At 27.4% G+C, this 19,259-nt stretch overlaps 3 protein-coding genes across 4 annotated transcripts; 1 reads left to right on the forward strand and 2 right to left on the reverse strand.

Annotated features, from left to right (window-relative positions):
* Nucleotides 1-3,538: 3,538 nt before the first annotated feature.
* On the reverse strand, nt 3,539-8,857 carry LOC112693732. 2 transcript variants are annotated; one of them, XM_025568922.1, is made up of 6 exons: nt 8,561-8,857; nt 8,164-8,206; nt 7,322-7,501; nt 5,560-5,724; nt 4,500-4,951; nt 3,539-3,747 (listed from the first exon to the last, which is right to left on the reverse strand). In XM_025568922.1, exons 1-6 carry the CDS (start codon nt 8,597-8,599, stop codon nt 3,598-3,600), a joined length of 1,029 nt encoding a protein of 342 aa, XP_025424707.1. In that variant the 5' UTR covers nt 8,600-8,857; the 3' UTR covers nt 3,539-3,597. The 2 variants fall into 2 exon arrangements, with proteins under 2 accessions (XP_025424707.1, XP_025424706.1); XM_025568921.1 differs by having other exon boundaries at nt 3,539-3,801.
* Nucleotides 8,858-8,940: 83 nt separating this feature from the next.
* LOC112693731 (polynucleotide 5'-hydroxyl-kinase nol9) lies at nt 8,941-10,956 on the forward strand. Its single transcript, XM_025568920.1, has 8 exons — nt 8,941-9,256; nt 9,316-9,495; nt 9,559-9,775; nt 9,839-9,978; nt 10,045-10,243; nt 10,306-10,407; nt 10,479-10,621; nt 10,679-10,956. Exons 1-8 carry the CDS (start codon nt 8,941-8,943, stop codon nt 10,894-10,896), a joined length of 1,515 nt encoding a protein of 504 aa, XP_025424705.1. The 3' UTR covers nt 10,897-10,956.
* Nucleotides 10,955-18,354, reverse strand: LOC112693730 (neuralized-like protein 4). The gene is made up of 18 exons (XM_025568918.1): nt 17,801-18,354; nt 17,519-17,719; nt 17,230-17,458; nt 16,836-16,923; nt 16,320-16,772; nt 16,053-16,255; nt 15,561-15,972; nt 15,232-15,503; nt 15,005-15,171; nt 13,923-14,065; nt 13,763-13,856; nt 13,556-13,702; nt 13,327-13,491; nt 13,090-13,269; nt 12,567-13,020; nt 11,447-11,671; nt 11,288-11,363; nt 10,955-11,210 (listed from the first exon to the last, which is right to left on the reverse strand). The coding sequence occupies exons 1-18, from the start codon at nt 17,960-17,962 to the stop codon at nt 11,003-11,005; spliced, it is 3,879 nt and encodes a 1,292-aa protein (XP_025424703.1). The 5' UTR covers nt 17,963-18,354; the 3' UTR covers nt 10,955-11,002.
* Nucleotides 18,355-19,259: the final 905 nt, after the last annotated feature.

Raw genomic sequence — 19,259 nt, forward strand, 5'->3', positions numbered from 1 at the left:
TTTCACAGTGGAAATATATATGATAGAGGTGTGGTAGAGTACTTACCAAAACATATGTTGTGCTTCATTGTTCATCACCTTTTTGACATTACAACACTATCAGCCGACACCTACCGATATTTATTGCGGTATACTCGAAAATCCTGGTTGTTAGTATTATACGTGTGAAGGAATATGGCCGGACGATGGACCTATTTCATTGAAATTTTCGCAAATGGTCGGATTAGATTTCGTTTTATCCCCGTATATAACATAGAAATAACTTTGATGCGTAATCCATGGGAGGATGATAGTAACCGGAGCGATATTTTTAAATAATTATTTAAATATTTTTTTCCATTTCCTTCAATAATTGCCTCGTCCCGTGATATTAAGAGCAAAAAAAAACGGCTGAATCTCATTAATGAAATAGTATTTAAGATCATCATGATACATAAGCTATTGATGACCGTTAGAACTAACATTCAGTGCTTTATGAGATAAACCCTAGTGTCAATAATTTGAAACACAAAATACATTCAACTTCTTAGACTGTACCACCCGGGACTTAAATCCGTCTAATAATTATGCCACTGTATACATGTAACATAGTACATCCCTCTACCTGTAGTCCGATCCGGAAATTGGATTAACGGTTTAGCCCGGTGAGCCGGGCTTTCATATCAATAATTACAACTGAATTTAAGGAAAACGTCGGAAGAAAATAATCGATAAAAATTAAAACGTTCGCAATGTGAGATCTCCAGTCCACATAATTGTATGTAGTTTAAATGTCATTTTAATACTATGGTGGAATTAAGGCCCTCCGCACACGAAGCGATTGACTCGCGACGCGATGCAAGCACGATCTATGCCAGTGATTTCAACCAGTGGGTCGCGATAAGTTTTCTGTTTAAAATTTAAAAAATTCATATTTATATATACATATATATATATATATATATATATATTATATAATGTATGTTATATGATATTGTATGAAAATGTTTTCGGATAAACCCAAAATTGTACTATTTTAAATTATTTTAAATTTGTAGAATATTAGAATGAACACTTTTTTTCTCATACTCAATTAGAAAAAATTCTCAAACCAATATGCAACACATACCACTAATCATTAACTGTCGAACACATAGTGGAGGAGTGTACACAATTTACCTCAATACACACCGACCTGAATACACCATCCATATAGTAAAAGTACTTAGCGAAAAACAAACTATGAAAATAGTCACATTATTAAGTATCACAAATATTATATTAATAAATCTTAATTTACATCTAACCACCTATATAATATTTCATATGTAATATAATATTGTAATTTTAAATCTAACATCTAACATATCAAATATGTAACATCTAATAGCTAATAGTATTAGCTGTTGAAGCCTCAATTTTCAAATAAAAGAAAAAAATAATTAACAATCAAATGAGGTGATAGCCCAACTTAATTTATAAATCTCATTTACATTTCATATATCTATAAACTGCATTGTGTTAAACTGAGCTGAGGTGGAGGTATTTCGTGTGAAAACAGTCCGGAAGGACAAATATCGCACTAATTTCTTTTGTACATCAAAACATATACATTTTTCGGTATCACTACATGCATTTTTTTTTTTTTTTTTTTTTTTTTTTTTGTATTATTACTTATATTAAAAATTAAATATTTCCTAAATAGGTACCTAAAAAATATAAATTTTTATTTATTCAGTTGTAAAAGCACTTCTAAAATGGCATACATTAAACAATTTTAACTTTTTTATTTGGTTTTCCTTGCTGACGAAATTTACATGGGTCGCGAAAAATGTTTGGTAAGAAAAGTGGGTCGCAGGTCAAAAAAGGTTGAAGACCACTGATCTATGGAATACATGCAATCATAGGCGTGCGCACGGGGATGGCCGAGTGGGCCGCGGCCTCCCCTGCGAACTCTGGCTTTTTCTTTAATAAATGTATATCTATACTATACAAGATAGCGAACATTTTTACATTTTACATGAATAAAGTAAATCCCGTTTAAATCTTATAGTATAGAACTGATATCTGTGAATAAATGTAATACAGTTATAAGTTATTAATCAGAGTAATCAGAACTTGCATATAATATAAAAATTGAAGATGTAATTGATACATTCAAAAATCTTAGTCCCGTGGACAGAAGGATGGAGTTGTAAATAGTATAATAATATGTAAATAAGAATTTTTTAGATATAAATTGTGTACATTTAAATAGTATTTATTTTTATATTTGCATATTGAATTAAATAATTTATAAAATTTAAAATATTTAATTATACTAGCAGTCTTTAGTATAAGACTCTTTGGTTCACTTTTTTTAAGGGGCCCCCTTTGCGGACTAAGTCTGCGCACGCCTATGCATGCAATACGAGCGATCTGTGCGTACACACGAAGCGATTATCGAGCGATTATTATTATTAATCGTTAACAGATGTTTGTGATAGTTATATAAGTGTATATAAAAATATTATTTTATGTGCGATCCGTTCGAGGGTTACTGCCAAGCGACCTGCACTACCGTACGCGTGTGTCGTTCGTTGCTCGCATCGCATTCGCGTTGTAATCAAATCGCGTCGTTGGTGGATCCCCGTTCACTTTGATAGGAAATCGCCTTGTGTACAGACAGCCTAGAGTTATTAAGAGTTCGAATGCGTTTACTTTTCTAATTTTAAACATAATATACATACAAGTGGAAATGTAGTACTACGCTTCCTGTCAATCAATAGACTTCAAATAATTTATTACTGTTTAAAAAAAAAAATATTTTAACTGCACAAATAAAAATGATACAATGTCACTTAAATTATATGCTCAAAATATCACTTAAATAAGTCATTAAATTACAGTTTTATTCTTTGATTAAATATTTATATTACACAGTAACCTTAGCAATAAAATATACTTGGTGCAAATCAATATTTTGGATTACAAAATATACAAAGCATATGTATTTTAACTATAGAATTACATCAATTTGCCAAGTATCAATATTAATCAGAAGAGAGTTAGATAGGTTAGCATAAATAATGATTACTTATTATAACCTTGGTGTTTTGGTTTTGATTTTTCAATTCATATTCAAGTAACACCAATTATAAATAAACTATGAGCAATTATAAAATGCAAAACTAGATGTTAACATGAATGCACTTAGATTAAAATTGATGTAAAAGTAAAATATTATTTCTATAATTCAGTCTCTTAAAATATCAAGCAAGTGATTATGTGTACAAGTATATAAATATATATAAATATTAATACTGATTAGTTAAATTTTGAATCTAATATATATAAACACATATAAAAAGGGTACTTATTTACTTTCCGACGCTAAAAATACAATAAACTATTAAAATAAGTTATTAAGTATTTAACAAGATAAATGCACAGTTGATTATAGTTCTTGCTGCTTTTTTTTTATTTACAATAATATAAATATAATTATCTTTATTTATACTTAAAATATATAAGCATAAATGGAATACTATCACTTAATATTTTAATATTTTCTTAAAAAAAAAAAACCTAAAAATGTTTATTAGAATAAAATTTTGAATAACTATTATTAGTACATCTTTAAGCTTTTTCGCTATGACGTAACATTTCGACAGCATAATCTCTCCATTTTTTTATAACTGTAATTTCTTTATCTGACGCTCCGATTTGTTGTTGAATATACTTAAAAGCAGTATCTAAAGCTAGAGCACCTCGCTGATGATCTATACGCTGTACAATTAAATCATGCATTAATAGCTTCTCTTTGATCTTACCAATATCATTCTACATATAAATATAAATAAAATTAATAGGAATAATTATTAAGAATTAATTAAGACAAAAAAATTTAGGTATTATAGTCATGATTTCAGATTAAACAAATGTTTGTTATAAAGCAGTATTAAAGGTAATATCTCTTAACATTAAAATAATTAAAATAAGCATATATAAAATACTGGTAATTTTATAAATACTAAAGAAAATTAAATATAATTAAATTAAATAAGCTCTGTATTGCATTTACACTCTTTCTGTGAACTATGCAAATGCTTAAGAACCTAACATAACTAATTTATTATTAGTTTTACGCGTGTAGGTTATTTGTTTATTTGTTATAATTATTTTGATTTAATAATGATTATTATAATTTAGATATTTATCAATATTTCAATCTTTTACAGATTATTTCATCTCTTATTGAATATATTATATTTATTAAAAGTTTATAATATATAATACCTATTTATAAAATGTAAAATATTTCAAAGTAACTATAAGGTTACAACATAGGTAAGCCTATGTAAATTATATCTAAATGTCTTTCACATTTTAACTTTTGTTTATAAATTGACTTACAGTGTTATAAAGTTATAACTCTCTAATCTAATCTAAACTGTTAAAATTATGCAAACATCTAAAGATATAGTGATATCAATTGCTTCCATAGTATAAAATTAAAAATTACAGAACTAAAAACTTACTTTAGATTCCGGTGGTTTAACAACTATAATTTGAGACATAGATATTTTATTATTTTTCTTTAGCAATCCTTTTGTAATTTGTTTAGCTGGTTCTTTAATTGTAATTGGATTTTTAATACTAATATTTTTTTCATCTTCATCATCACTGTTTATTGATATTCGAGGTCTTTTCTTTTTAACATCCCTTTTAATATTACCATCAGTGTTATTTTTGTTTGGAACATCACCAATGTTTAAAATATTTGAATTGCTTTTTATAGAAGTATTTTTCATTACATGTAAAGATTTATAACAAGAATTGTTATAATTTAAACATATGTTATTTTTGGTTTTTATTATTTTTTCAGGAGAAAAACATATTCTTGGTCTTATTTCATTTGATTTGACTGGAGAGGATATTTTGTTTTCATCATACTTTTCCAGTTCACATAATTCAAAAGACTTTTCTTTCTCTGAAATGTTTTTTAAAAACATGAAGAAAATAAAACAATTTATTTAAATCAAAATAAATATTACTCTTAACTTAAAACTGAATAAAGCTATTTTTTTACAATTATATATTTTTAGGTAAAAATATGTCTAAAATATATTAATTTAACACAAAGACATTTCCAAAACCTACAAATTTAAAATAATAGACAATAATGTTGCTTTCAGATTTCTATAAAAATGTAAATGTTTCTTACACTCTTTTTTAAACTTTTAAAATTTTAACTATTAAATTTGTGATGACAAAAATAATTACATCAACATATGATTAGAATAAAATATAAAAATTAGAATTTATATTTAATAATTTTTATGTAATATACTTCAATAATAAAAAATCATTAAGTATTGTATAGAAAATAAACATTTGAAAATTATAAATCTTTAATTGAACTTGTCACCAACTAAAATATGCTCAACATTATTTTTAGTTGAAATGATTTTTTTTTAATTTCATAATTACTTTTGTGAATATTTAAATTTAGTTTAAAGTTTATACATCATTAAATATATTTTATGTATTAAAATTTATTTATTTACGTATACAATAAAGATATAATGTAAATCATACTTTCTTCATCAGATGTTTTTATGCTCCGATTTTCAATATTTAAATTGAACATTAATTCTTTTTCTTTATTAGAATCATCCAACTTTACATCATTAGTTTCACAAATTAAAATATCATCGCTTTGATATTTTTTATTAGCTGTTTTATTGTCTTTGGATACATTTTCTGTAAAATATAAATATTGTTTTATCAAATTTATTATATAAATCTTTGAATACAAATCAATTTGGCAAAATAATTTAAACACAAATCGGTATATTTTATTTTAAATTTTGCAGAAGTTAAGGCCACTCTTTTACATCAGTGATTTTTAGACAAAATTAATTTCAAAAACAAGTTTTGGACAGAAGTAAAGAATATTAACTGATAATATAACTTTGAAAAACTAATTAATAAGTTATTTCATTTTATGATACATGAATAGATAAATCTTAATAAACCATCTATAAAATAATGTCTATTAACATATTAAATACATGAAAATTATACATTCCTAGTATATTTTTAATTAATACAACTATTTCATATCATTCATTTTTTAGTTGTTTTAATATTTTAAATCTATTTTAGTTATATTTCTAATTAAAATCCTATTACCAGATCTTGGTGCTATGTAGTTTATATATATATATATTTTAGCTGTAGAATTAATACTCAACAATATTGCTAATTTGCAATTTATATTATAATCTTTTTTTTTTTTTTTATAATAATTTTTATTTTATTTTAAATACTAAAAATGATGGTTAATTATTGATAAATTAAATACAATAATATGATTTCTTACTATAGATGATTTTAAACATAATATAGAATTCAAACATAAAAAATTGTTACGTGCCAACCGATCGATCTGATGATTCAGTTTCAACGTCTCAGTCAACGCTTGATTGGAAGTGTAGTCAGGAATAATTAAGACTTTTTAAAATAATTAAATTTATTTGACTCATAAAATTATCCTAACTACAATTTTGTAAATATTCTAAGTAGAAATTATCTAAGTCCTAACAATTGTAACTTATAAAAATAGTTTGAAATATTTCCAAGTCCAGACCATAACATACACTGACGTGAAGGTGCTCAGTGCAGCATAGCCAAAACTCGTCTGATTTGCCCTTGTTTTCGGGTCCCTTTTATATCTGGTATCTGCATGTGTGTATGTAAATCCCAAGTGTGTGTGTGTAAATGAAAACTGATAATAAAATAATTAAAATAAGATAATTTCCTGTGAATTCTGTGAATTATCTCTCAACCGGCCCGTAATTAGTGATGCACAGATCCAAGATGTGGTCACCGTCGCTGTTATTACTTATTTTAATAAAATAATAAAATTTAATAATAATTTAATAATCTGTCCACGGTTGTGGTTTTTGTAGTTCTGATTATCTAAATAGTTGCTAATAGATTATGTGTAACTATCTGTAGATGCATTCACAGGAACCCCTTATTGTGTAAGTGTTCATGTATGACTACGCGGGACGCGACAAAATAGTATTTATATGAGTTATAGGATTTTAGTTCTAAGTTGAAAAATATTACAATAATACACAAACTCAAATAAATCAGTAGGTTTACCATTTACAATCATATTACAAAATTATTCTTAATATATTGTAGAATAATAAATTTTAAATGCATTTATTGTTATTGTATATTAATTATGCATTTATATTAATTAAACTTTCAATGTAAATTTTAATTTGGTATTATACAATATAAATTAATAATATTAAAATAATATTTTTCAATTTTTTTTAATTACCAGGTACATTTTTTTCTGTTGTTGACACGGTAACTTGTTGCAGTTTTTTAATTATAGTTGACAACCATTTCACAAAAATATTGGTATTATTTTCCATTACAAAATCAATACTTTTAGCGAGCTCTGCACTGGATTTCTTAGTTGTAACTAATAGCATAATATAATCTATTATCTCATCACCTAAAACATAAAAATACAATTATTCAAAAAATAGAATAAATTTATACTTATAAAAAAACAGTAGTATGAATTTCTTTATAGAGGTTTTATAATTGTGTAATTATTACTTATTATGTTATTTTTTTATCTTGCAACAAAATATGGTATTCTACAGTAGAACCTATCAAAGACATGAACTAATATTAGAGAAAATTGTATTATATGAAAAATGTAATATAATGATATTAAAAAATGGATTATGAACATTTAACTGGATAAGTTAGAAACTTGTCTAAAATGGAATATGACTATTGGTTAAAAATCATTACTTTAAATGTAATTTGCTACCACTACCCCAACATATTTAAAAATTAATTTGATTATTTTTATATTAATTACAACAATACATTTTTTTTTTTTTAATTTTAAGTTATAATTATAAACCCTAAGGAAAATTCAAGAATTAAAGCAGGATAAGCAAACTATTTATATATATATATATATATATATATATATATATCTGCTTATAAAAATAAAATTTATTTAAAACAAAAAATTGTAGTATTGTGTTTCTAACACTGCAACCAAGAAAAAATAGGTATTTCCAATCACAGAATATTTACACCAATGTGTGTACATCCTGAGTCAATTTTCACTGAATATATTTAAACATATTTACTTACTGCTATTTGCATTCATTTCTTTAAGTTTTTCTCGGATGGCTTCCTGTAATATAACATACAAGTAATTTAATTGTAATTAAATATATTTAATACATTGAACCTATTTCAAAAGATTTCAAAGTTTATTGTATTAAAAGTTAAAACATATAATTGTTAGCTATTACTATCATTGATAAAAGAACTATTTAAAAATAATGTAATTTGATTGCACACTTATTATTCACTTGAAGCATCGAGCTAAGAACTAGTTAATTCATTTAATTTTGAAATACTTAATACAAATCTTTCGACACTAATGTTTAGAATTTACAGTGTAAAATCAATAATTATGATAATATAAATACCAGGAAATTCGCCAAGTCCGATAAAGTTGAATTTGTAAACAAAAAACACTTACCTTAACTTTTATAATAACTTCGTTACCTAAATTGTCCATGATTTCAAAATGTAACTTGTGCACAATAAGTATCAAAAAAATAAAGAATTCAAATTGATGGAATACGAATTGAAAATACTGCGAAATCACACGGACCACGAATATATGTACAATTTTATAGTAGGTATTTCAAAATTGGTTTATTCGAAACAAACAACCAATCGCTATCAAACGAATGCACGAGGGTTTATCCGGTTATCACTGTTTGTATGATTGCATTTGTTCCATGATTTTATCCCCCCACAATATTTTGATCGGAAATAAAAATCAACCGACATGAGTTTATACAAATTTCAATATTTGTAATTTTTTGTGAAATAATAAGTTGACAATTTATAACAATGAAAGAAATATTTCAATTACCCGATACCTTACCATTGTTTTATAAATCTAACGGATCCGATCAAGTGTTACTCGAGTTTAACGGTGAAGACGTTTTGCACATCATCGGTGTAGTTGATGTCAGAGTCGTTGAAGGCACAATTGAACTATGGGGTTTTACCATGAAAGCAGATTCTCCACCAATTACCATATATTCTTCAGGATTACTGGGATTGATTTCAATTTCATCTGCGGATGGACAAAAAGCAATTGTTGTAATTGAGAAGAGTGCCCATACTAGCAAATGGAAAACATTCATGAATGAATATATACCCAGTAGGTTGAATTACTGTTTTATATTTTAAGATTTTATTAAAAAGCGATCGTATCTTCAGACTTTAATATATTTGATGTGATCGGGACAAGGTTAACTCCACCAAAGCTTTTACTGGAACTAGAAGATCAATTGGGTTGTTGGTTTGACTTGAGCAAGCTACCAATGTCACACCAAAGATTAATTACTGATGAACAATGGCAAGGTTTTAGTGATGAACTCCTTGACCGTCCTATTAACCGTGAGTTTCTACTAATTATTTTACCACTTTTATAACATTGTATATTAATGTATTTGATTATAGAACCAATTAAAATTTTATTGGCTGGATTCAAAAATTCTGGAAAATCAACAATGATGCGCTATCTTATAAATAAATGCTTAAGAAAGTGGGACAAAATATTAGTGTTGGACTTAGATATTGGTCAAAGTGAATTGTTTATACCTAGATGTATTTCTGCATTTATTATTGACACTCCATTGCTTGGACCAAATTTTACACATTTAAAACAGCCTTTCAAGTAATGAGTAATTTAAGCTATAACCAAATAGTTGAAAAAATATTAAGTTTTACATACTTGTAGATCATATTTTTTTGAGAGCAATGATGTAATGACAAATGTTCCTTTTTACTATGAAATTGTTAAAAAAATAGTAAATGATTTAAAAGCTCTTGACTCACATCAAATGCCATGTTTTATAAACACTATGGGTTTTGTTGAAGGTAATGGTCTAAAATTAAATGTATAGTATAAAAAACAAAATAAATATTTTTTTATTTTAAATTTAGGTCCAGGCCTTGAAATTTTATCTATACTTATATCTATAATAAAACCATCAGATGTAATACAGATGAAGTTTAACGAAAAACAAGAATTAAATTTGCATTCAGAAAATATTAATGAAAAAACAAAATCTGCATTGTCTTACGATCTTTGGTATTTTACATCAATTGTTAAAAATAAATTAGCCAAAGCTCCTTATTTACCGTAAGCGGAAAATTATTATAATTAATGATTTTTAACTATATTTAATCAATATATATTTATAGAAAATTTGATAAAAAACTTAGACAAGAACTGATAATTACATCATACTTGAGTAAATGCTTGGAAAGTACAGACATATATTTCAATGATGTTGTCCCATATAAGTATGTTTTCTTATTATAAATTTACATAGTACTATTATTCATTAATTATTTTATTTTGTTTTTATTTATAGAATAAACATTCAAAATATTAAAGTTCAAATAAATAATATTGATGAAGTATTAACACAAGATGAATCTTTAGAAGTAATAAATGCTAATGTGATAGCTTTATGTATTTCTAATAATATAAATTTAAATGAATGTGTTGGATTTGGTACGTATTTATTTTATTTATTTTTTTTACAACATTGTAAATTATTTTTATTTTTAGGTGTTGTTCGTAACATAAATAAATCAACAGGTGATATATTTGTAATTACTCCTGTTGCACCAAATCTATTAAAATATGTTAATCAGTTTAACCTTGGTAACATTAATTTGCCATATACATTCTATACAAAAGGTACACAAATATCAAAGTTTGTTAGTGTTAAACAAGACAACATTTTTAATGAGGATGTTACAAGACATTATAAAGTGATGTCATAAATATTTTAATTATAATTTTTCATCAAAATTAAAAATAATATTAAAAAAATAACAAAAATAGTGAGATCAATGTCTTTTAAATTTTTAAAATAATCTCTCCTTTAGTTTAATTTATATCTCTATCAAATCTAAAGTAAAGAGCAGTGAGTACAGTTTTTGTACCTAACTTTGGAATTACTAATGATGAAATTTGATGGCAATCTGTTCTGCTAGACTTTGGCAATAAATCGCCAATTTCAAATGAACCTGGTTCAATCATCAATTCAAAAGCTGCATGACATTTATACTGATAACTAGTTTCTGGATCATAATATCTGATAAACAAAATAATATTAACTTGTGCATATAATGTTTAATCTTACTATGCATTTATTTAAAATAATTTACTTACACAAAATATTTTATGTTTTGACAACATACTGTACGCTTTAAATATGGATAAAGTATAATGTTTTCTGGTTCAGTATCTGTCACATAATTTATAATTGTAAAATAATAATAGTGATAAAATATAAAAGTTGAAATTTTTTTAAAAAAAAACTTATTCTACCTTGGTGAGTTAAAGTTCCATTATCCAAACAATTACGAATCATGTCAAATGATCTCCCTACATAAGCTGATCGCCATTTATCTAGTGATAAATTATTGTATTTTGGATGTTGACAAAGTAAAAATTTGCACCAACCAGTTTCAATCGATAATTTATTTTCATCAAATGTATACAAGTTACATCCATCACAGTAACATGTATGACCTTTACTTAAAAAAAATTCATCTGAAAAAAACAATTATTTGAATTAGTTAGTTAGTTTAATTAATTAGTTGAAAATAAATTTACTCAACCCGTAACTAGTATAGCGCGGTCTCACAGACCGCTGCTGTTTTTAGTTTTTATTTAGGTGATAAGGTATTGTTGATATGATCACGGATGTAGATTGTACTTTTCTATAGAGATAGCATTGAAATATTGAAATAATAACCATGGTTATGGAGGTTAATGTATTAGATTTTGGTCATCATAGCTGTTTAAATTTAATAAGCGGTATATTAGACCGCACCATACCACTAATGTTATTATTTTTATTCTAAAAAATTCAAATAAATCTCGTACAATTAATTTTTTTTTTTTTTTGGTTATTTATTATAAAATAGATAAAGCTATTATATTTTATTCAAGTTGATAATAAGCAAATATATATATAAAAAAAAAAAATCAAGTTTTATATATGACTTTTCATTCGTTTCTTTTAGTACATACCCAAGAAAAGAGCTATTTTGACTTCAATAATTTTTATTTAAAAATTGAAAATTTTTTGTCAATTTTTTTTTTTTATTCTGCTTCAAATTATGTCTACTACAATATTAAGACATTTTTAAAGTTGAAAATTTATTTTAAAATGCTTTAGGGCTAATCAAAACTCAAGCAGAAAATTATATGATACATTTTTAAAAATTTTCAAAACATTAATTAATTTATTTCCTTAAAAAAATTAAAATTGAATCGAAAAATTATCGTCTAATGAAAGTTGACACAAAAATGATAATATTTTTGCAAATATATGATAGTATAATTGAAATAAGTGGTCCAAAATTAAGTAAAGAAACTAACCAGTCTCATAGACCACACCATACCAGTTACGGGTTAAAACCAATTCAGATTGAATATTTACCCGGAATACTAAGATGGGCTCTGATTTTTAATGATAGATTAAAATATTGACATTGTTTAAGACGAAGAGCCTTTAAAATTTCATTTTGTCTACTTTCTCTAGTATCAGGAGTGTAATAACTAGAAGTTTTTCCAGCACGAATTTTTGACATCCTCAGCGTAGATGTACTTGCTTCATCATCTATCCATCCAGTAAGTTCAGCTGAACGTGATCTAACATCATGACCACTAGCAACCAAAACATTTTCGTTGGTTTTATCAGTTTTCATCCAAGCTAAATCAGCTAATTCTGTTTCTTCACATGCTGGACTCTGTTTTTCATCACCTTCTAGGTCAGCTTTCTCTTCAGATGGGATTGGTTGGCTACCATCTTCTGGTAATAATTCACATTCTAAAGGCATATTTGGAACAGGATCAATAGGTGACAAGTCAATAAAAGGATTTACAATTGAAACCTAGAAATACAAATAAATTAGTGAATGCATATTTGAAAATCAAATTTAATTAATAATCTATGTGTATACTTGTTCACACTGGCCATATAAATCGATAATACCATAACAATCAGCTGGCATATTAACTGCAGCAATTCCATAATCAATACGGTTAACAAACAATTTTAATTGATTTTCCCCATCAATCATAATTCCAATTATATCACCTGGCAAGCAATAATTTAAATCTGGACCGTAATTACTTTTAATCTAAAAATACAAGAACTTAGTTCAACAAAATTAATCATATTGAAAAGAAATATTTACCTTAAGGCCATCATAATACACAGAATCACCAAAAATTATCCATGAATTATTATATCCTTTTAAAGACAATGCTGTTGCTGGTGCTGCATTATTTGTACAGGTAACCTTGGACACACCAATCATTATTGACGATTCCCATTTTTTATTTAATGATTGGATTTCAACCTACCGACCAATAATAATCCAAAATTATTACAAATTATTTTAAATTTCCAATGTTTCTACAAACTTGAAATAAAATGTTGGGCAGTAATATATCTGAAGTCATTATCAATCCATGATTGTAGGATTCTGTTCTGGTTGCAGTACGGCCATCTCTAGATAAGCGTATATTATAACCTTTCCAATCATTAAATCTCATTAACTTATATGTAGACTGTAAAACAAATATGATTTAAATATTATGTAAAATATAATTTTATCAATAAATTTTTACTTCGTCTATAAAATAACTGATTTCTGATGAACAACATTCACTCATATCTTCATCTAATACAGTCATTCTTTTCAGAACATTAATTGTAGTATCACTATAATAAATTTACAAAATTATACAGTAATCAGATTAAATTTTTATAGAATTATTTAATTCTTACACTTTTACTGATTCAGATAAATCAGATGTATTTTCACTACATTGTGATGAAGTCATCTGTACATTTGTCTTGGTATCTTGATCAGTATGTATTACTTTAGCCGAAATATGACAACCATATAAATCAACTACGCTATAAACAGTCTAAAAAATTTCATAAAATTTAAACTGTTATTTGATTATAATATTTAATATATTATCATAGGTTAGGTTACATGGGATGGACCGTGTAGGCACTGGCCCCCTGGTGGAATATGCCTTCAACAAAATCATATCAGGATAAAAAAAAGTCATATGATCTGTACTCATTAACAGTGGCAAACGCAGGGGGGGTATAAGGGGTTGTAACCCCCCCGCCAAATTTTCTCCAATGTCTAGGTTAAAATTTACAAATTTTATAAGTTTGAAACATAAAGAGCTAATATTGAATACCTAGTATCATTGATTATAAAATAATCAATTCTATTATCAATGCTATTATTTAAGTCAAAATATATTAAGGATTTGCATAATTTTGTTAATTGTAAAATGTATTATATTTTTACCCCTTGACCCCCCCCCTCGAAAAAAAATCCTGTATGTACCACTGCTCATTACCTACTGATAGTCTCAGTACAGTACAGTAATAAAATTTACGTGTTTTTATTTGAGTTTTATATGTATTTTTATTATAAATATCTAAAAAAAAAAAGTATCATGATTAAAAATGTATTGTGCCCCCATGGCCACCAGTCTGAACAAGCCTATGTATATTATACTATAAATGACAATATGGTGAACCTCTGTCTATCATTACTATATCAGTTTTTTTCATAAAATTTGTTTAAAACCACAAATTTATTTTCATTTCAATTATAATTAAGATAGTATATTAATTTAAAGTAGCAAGTTGTATAATTTTTGGAACGAATTTAGAGTAATTTAAATTTTTTTTAAATAAAATCAGGTGTTTCTAAAAAATATATAAGTTTCAATTTAATAAAATTATTTTTCAAATTAAATTTATTCCATACTGATAACAATGGTAAATATACACATTATAGTAGAAAAAATGTATTTTTAAAAAACCTAAATAATCATTACCTCAGGTATATTATACATCGCAATTCCTTGATCATAGCCATTTACAAATAAATGTAATGTTTTATCTCCTGTATACTTAATCCCTACCCTATCACCTTCTCTCAATCTATCCAAACTGGGACAATAGTTATTCATAATCACTGATTGGTTGTACCACACTTGATTGCCTAGAATTATTTTAACAATTAAATTTTTTGAAAATATAACAATACAATGAAATTATATACCTGAAAAATACCATACATCTTTGTTTTTATTCAAATGTTTGATGTTTGATGGCAATGGAGTTTCTGGCAAACAACTAACAACACCAATTCGCAAACCCCCTGCATAATTTGTATTACATTTTACTATTAATATTTGAAATAATTCATTTGGTTGCATCTTATTGTCACATATTAAAAGGCCCTCTTTAAAAGATTTTACTCGAGTAGCTGTTCTATTATCATCAAATAGTTTTATATTTTCTCCATAAATGTAATTAGATAAATTAATATCTCTAGAAATGAAAAAAAAACATTAAAATTTAATCATTATACAATTGAATTAGTCTTACTTTTGCTTTTTGACTCCAGTTTCAGTTTGGACAGATATTACATCATCATGTGAACAGCAACTTGTATCTGAATCACTATCATCACATCTAATTTCTGGTGGACTTTGAATAGTAACTTGAGTACATCGACCATATATATCAATTACAGGGTATAAATTTGGAGGTACGTTTGTACAAGCTATTCCTTGATCATTACCATCCAAAAAATAATGTAGACATCCATTGCTATGTCTCATTACACCAACCACAGAACCTACTTTGACTTTATCTAAATCCAATGAATAATTGTATTTAATTGCAAGTCCATCTTTCATCGCTGTGCATCCAGATAAAACCCAGGTATCATGATCTAAATCTGTCATGGTGTTTGGTAGATCAGTAGACAAAATATTTGGTGGAATTGTAGTAACACCTAGACAAAATTTTCTAATAATTATAATTTTCTATAATTTATATTACAATTGATAAAAATAAACAATAAAAAAAACATACCAACTTCTATTGAACCTGACCATCGATCATTAAGCTTATCTACACTGACAGCAAATAGTTCACCATCTTGCAATGTCTGATTAACTAAAACAATTGATTGACTAAATTCATATTCACAGTACAACCTGTCAGCTGTACGGCCACGTGAACCAGGAACAATACGTGCATTTTTCCCATGATTAGGGAAAAACCTTACATTATTTCTTTATTATAAAAAAACAAACAATTAAAAAAATTTATATATACAATAGTCAGAAAAGTAATCACTTGTATGGAGAAATTTGATCAACATTATCACGACATATGGTAATTTGTGCAGCCTGTCCATATAAATCAACAACACCATAAACACCTATCGGAACATTTTTAGCTGCCTCTCCTTGGTCCAACCCATTTACATAAAAATGTAAAGAACCATTTGATTTAACCATAGCACCAACACGGTCTCCTACCCTTAAAGTATCTAAATTGACTCCATACTGATTGACCACTGTAATGCCATTATGCATAATCCCTACACCAGTCATCATCCAAGTACCAGAATGTACATTTGTCATAGTTAAAGGATAATCAATATCTCCAGGACGATGTGTTGTAACTCCAATTTCTATTGAACCAGCCCATTTGGTAACCAAACGATCCAAACGTACTTCAAATAATTCATTTGGATGTAGAGGACGCTTGGTTAATACAACACCGTTATTAAAATCATCTAATGCACTAAAATTAAAATTAAATTATGTAAAGAATTATCTTAAGCAGTATATGGTATATTTTTATTACTTTGGTCTATAAGCAACTGTATTATTGTTAATAACTAGAGTATGTGCACCACACATGGGATGAAACTCAAGTAAATCTTCATTGATCACTAAAACACGATAATTGTATATTTAATGCCAGATAACATATTCCCTGAGTTATTAAATTAATGTCTGTGAGCAATTACAGAACCTTTTTTTTATAAATTTATTTCACTAAAATGTAATATTTTGTTAAAAAAAACAAGGGTAAAAAGTCAAATTTTTCAATGAGCAAATGTTTTAAAATGTATGTACTAACCATCTTCTATAGTGCTATTATAGACAACAGATCTTTTTCATTGAAAATACAATGTGAATAAAACCAATAGTTACAGGAAATTTGTTAGCACGTAAAATCTATTTCTCAAACTTACATTGATTTTCATTAGATACGGTTAACGAATTGCTTAGTCTTGTAAGCAAATTTTTTTCTTCGTTGACATCGCGATCAACAATAGTAACTTTAACTGTCCTTCCATACATATCAACAACACCCCACACTTTTGAGGGTAAATTAGAAACCGCTACTCCTTGATCAAGACCATTGATGTAATAATGCAAGTCACCGTTTCGCTTTCGCATTAAGCCAATACGATCACCAACCTAAAACGATTATATGCCTTAAGAACTAAAATCAGAAACACTTGAATAATGAATATGTACCTTCAAATCGTCCAAATTGAAATTACCATATTCTCTTCGAATGCCTTTGCCATTGGCCAATATACCGCGTCCAGACATCATAGAAGTGCCGGTTCTCATATTTGTCATTGTTGAAGGTATGGGTATGGCCCCTGGATCGTGGATTGTAACGCCTACCTCAATGCTACCACTCCACTTGTCTACTAATTTATCGATACGAATCTGAGAGAGGAAAAACAATCATGAAAGAACATTCAAAGCACACAGTGCCCCCAAAAATGCGCTTGTCGCACAGCCAGCTACCTCAAATAGTTCGTCGTCAAACAGGTTTCGATTCGTCATGACCACTCCGTTGTTGAACTCGTCGTAGGCACGCAGCCGCTTGGCCGACCTGTTGTTCGTCGACAATTTCACTAACGTGCCACACCGAAGGTGAAACCTCAATCGGTCGTCCGGGTCCTGCATCGCGATGCGCCGAAGGGAAGACTACAATGTCCACGAAGGGACCTCCCTTACGACGTCGTGCCGTGGTCTCGCGCCCGCCTGGAATCGATTCCCCGAGCTGGCCGAGGTGGCGACGAAGTTTTGTCCGGCGACATCGCAGAGCCAGCGCACGTCATTCGGATGATCGTTGACGCGTCTGACAAATGTATCACGCGGCCGAAGAGCGGTGACCAATTGATGTCTTTCAGCCAATGAACGAGTGGCAACGCGGGATACGTCTGCCTGTTACGATTGCTGGTCACAATGCGGTGTGACGTTCAAAATAGTGATGGGCACTACCGAGTGAAAACTATCGAACTATTCGGTAGTTTAAACTATCTATTCACTCGGTTGTTTAACCGATTAACTCGATTGTTTTCGTACTATCTAAACAATCGAATATCGAAACAATCGACTATCAAAATTATTGACTATCGAAACAATCGACTAATGAACATCAAAACAAATGGCTATTGACTCGAAACAATCGACCGTTATCGTATCTGAGTAATACTTAATTAGTATTAATGCTTGTTTTTTGATTCGTCTATTTCCGGATCTATTTCACTGTATGGTTTAATATTAGGTTATTATTAATATAAATATGTATAATATAAAATATTAATATATTTTTTATTATTTTATTATTTATATACATGTTTAATTCATAATGCTACTTCCCAAAAAAAATTGTTCTATCGTTTGGAAGCATTTTAAAAAGGATGCAAATAACTCAGACCTGGCTATTTGCACTAATTGTAAAAATAACTATAAAAGATCTAATGGCACAACTAATTTATTGGGTCACCTAAAAAGAAAGCATTTTACTATTTTAAATAGAGAAACTTTACATCATCAAAATGATGAAGAGAATGATGATAAATCAAATATGCCTGATAAATATTCAAATTATACTAATTATAAGGAAGATCCTATAAATAATAAAAATTTAAGTGCGATTAGGGATCTGGGTACTTATAATTATATAGTTATTTTAAATTTGTGTGTAAGAATATGAGGGGATAGACGCCAAAAAGAATCTACAAGCACTCTTAGGGAGCAAACAAATGTTGAACTGTTGCCTAAAAGAAAAAAACAACTTTTGCTCTCTAATAGGTAAATTGAACATACTACTTATGCAATGGTTAAATTATGAAGAAAAATTAAAACATTTTGTTTTTAATAATTTCTAATGTAGGTGCACATTATGAATATAATATAGTAGAAATAGAAATAGAATTGAAAAATGGTAAAATTTTAAGTTTTTAATTCATCTGTT

Source organism: Sipha flava, unplaced genomic scaffold (assembly GCF_003268045.1).
Source record: "Sipha flava isolate LNK unplaced genomic scaffold, YSA_version1 89_pilon_pilon, whole genome shotgun sequence".
Classification (NCBI taxonomy): domain Eukaryota; kingdom Metazoa; phylum Arthropoda; class Insecta; order Hemiptera; family Aphididae; genus Sipha; species Sipha flava.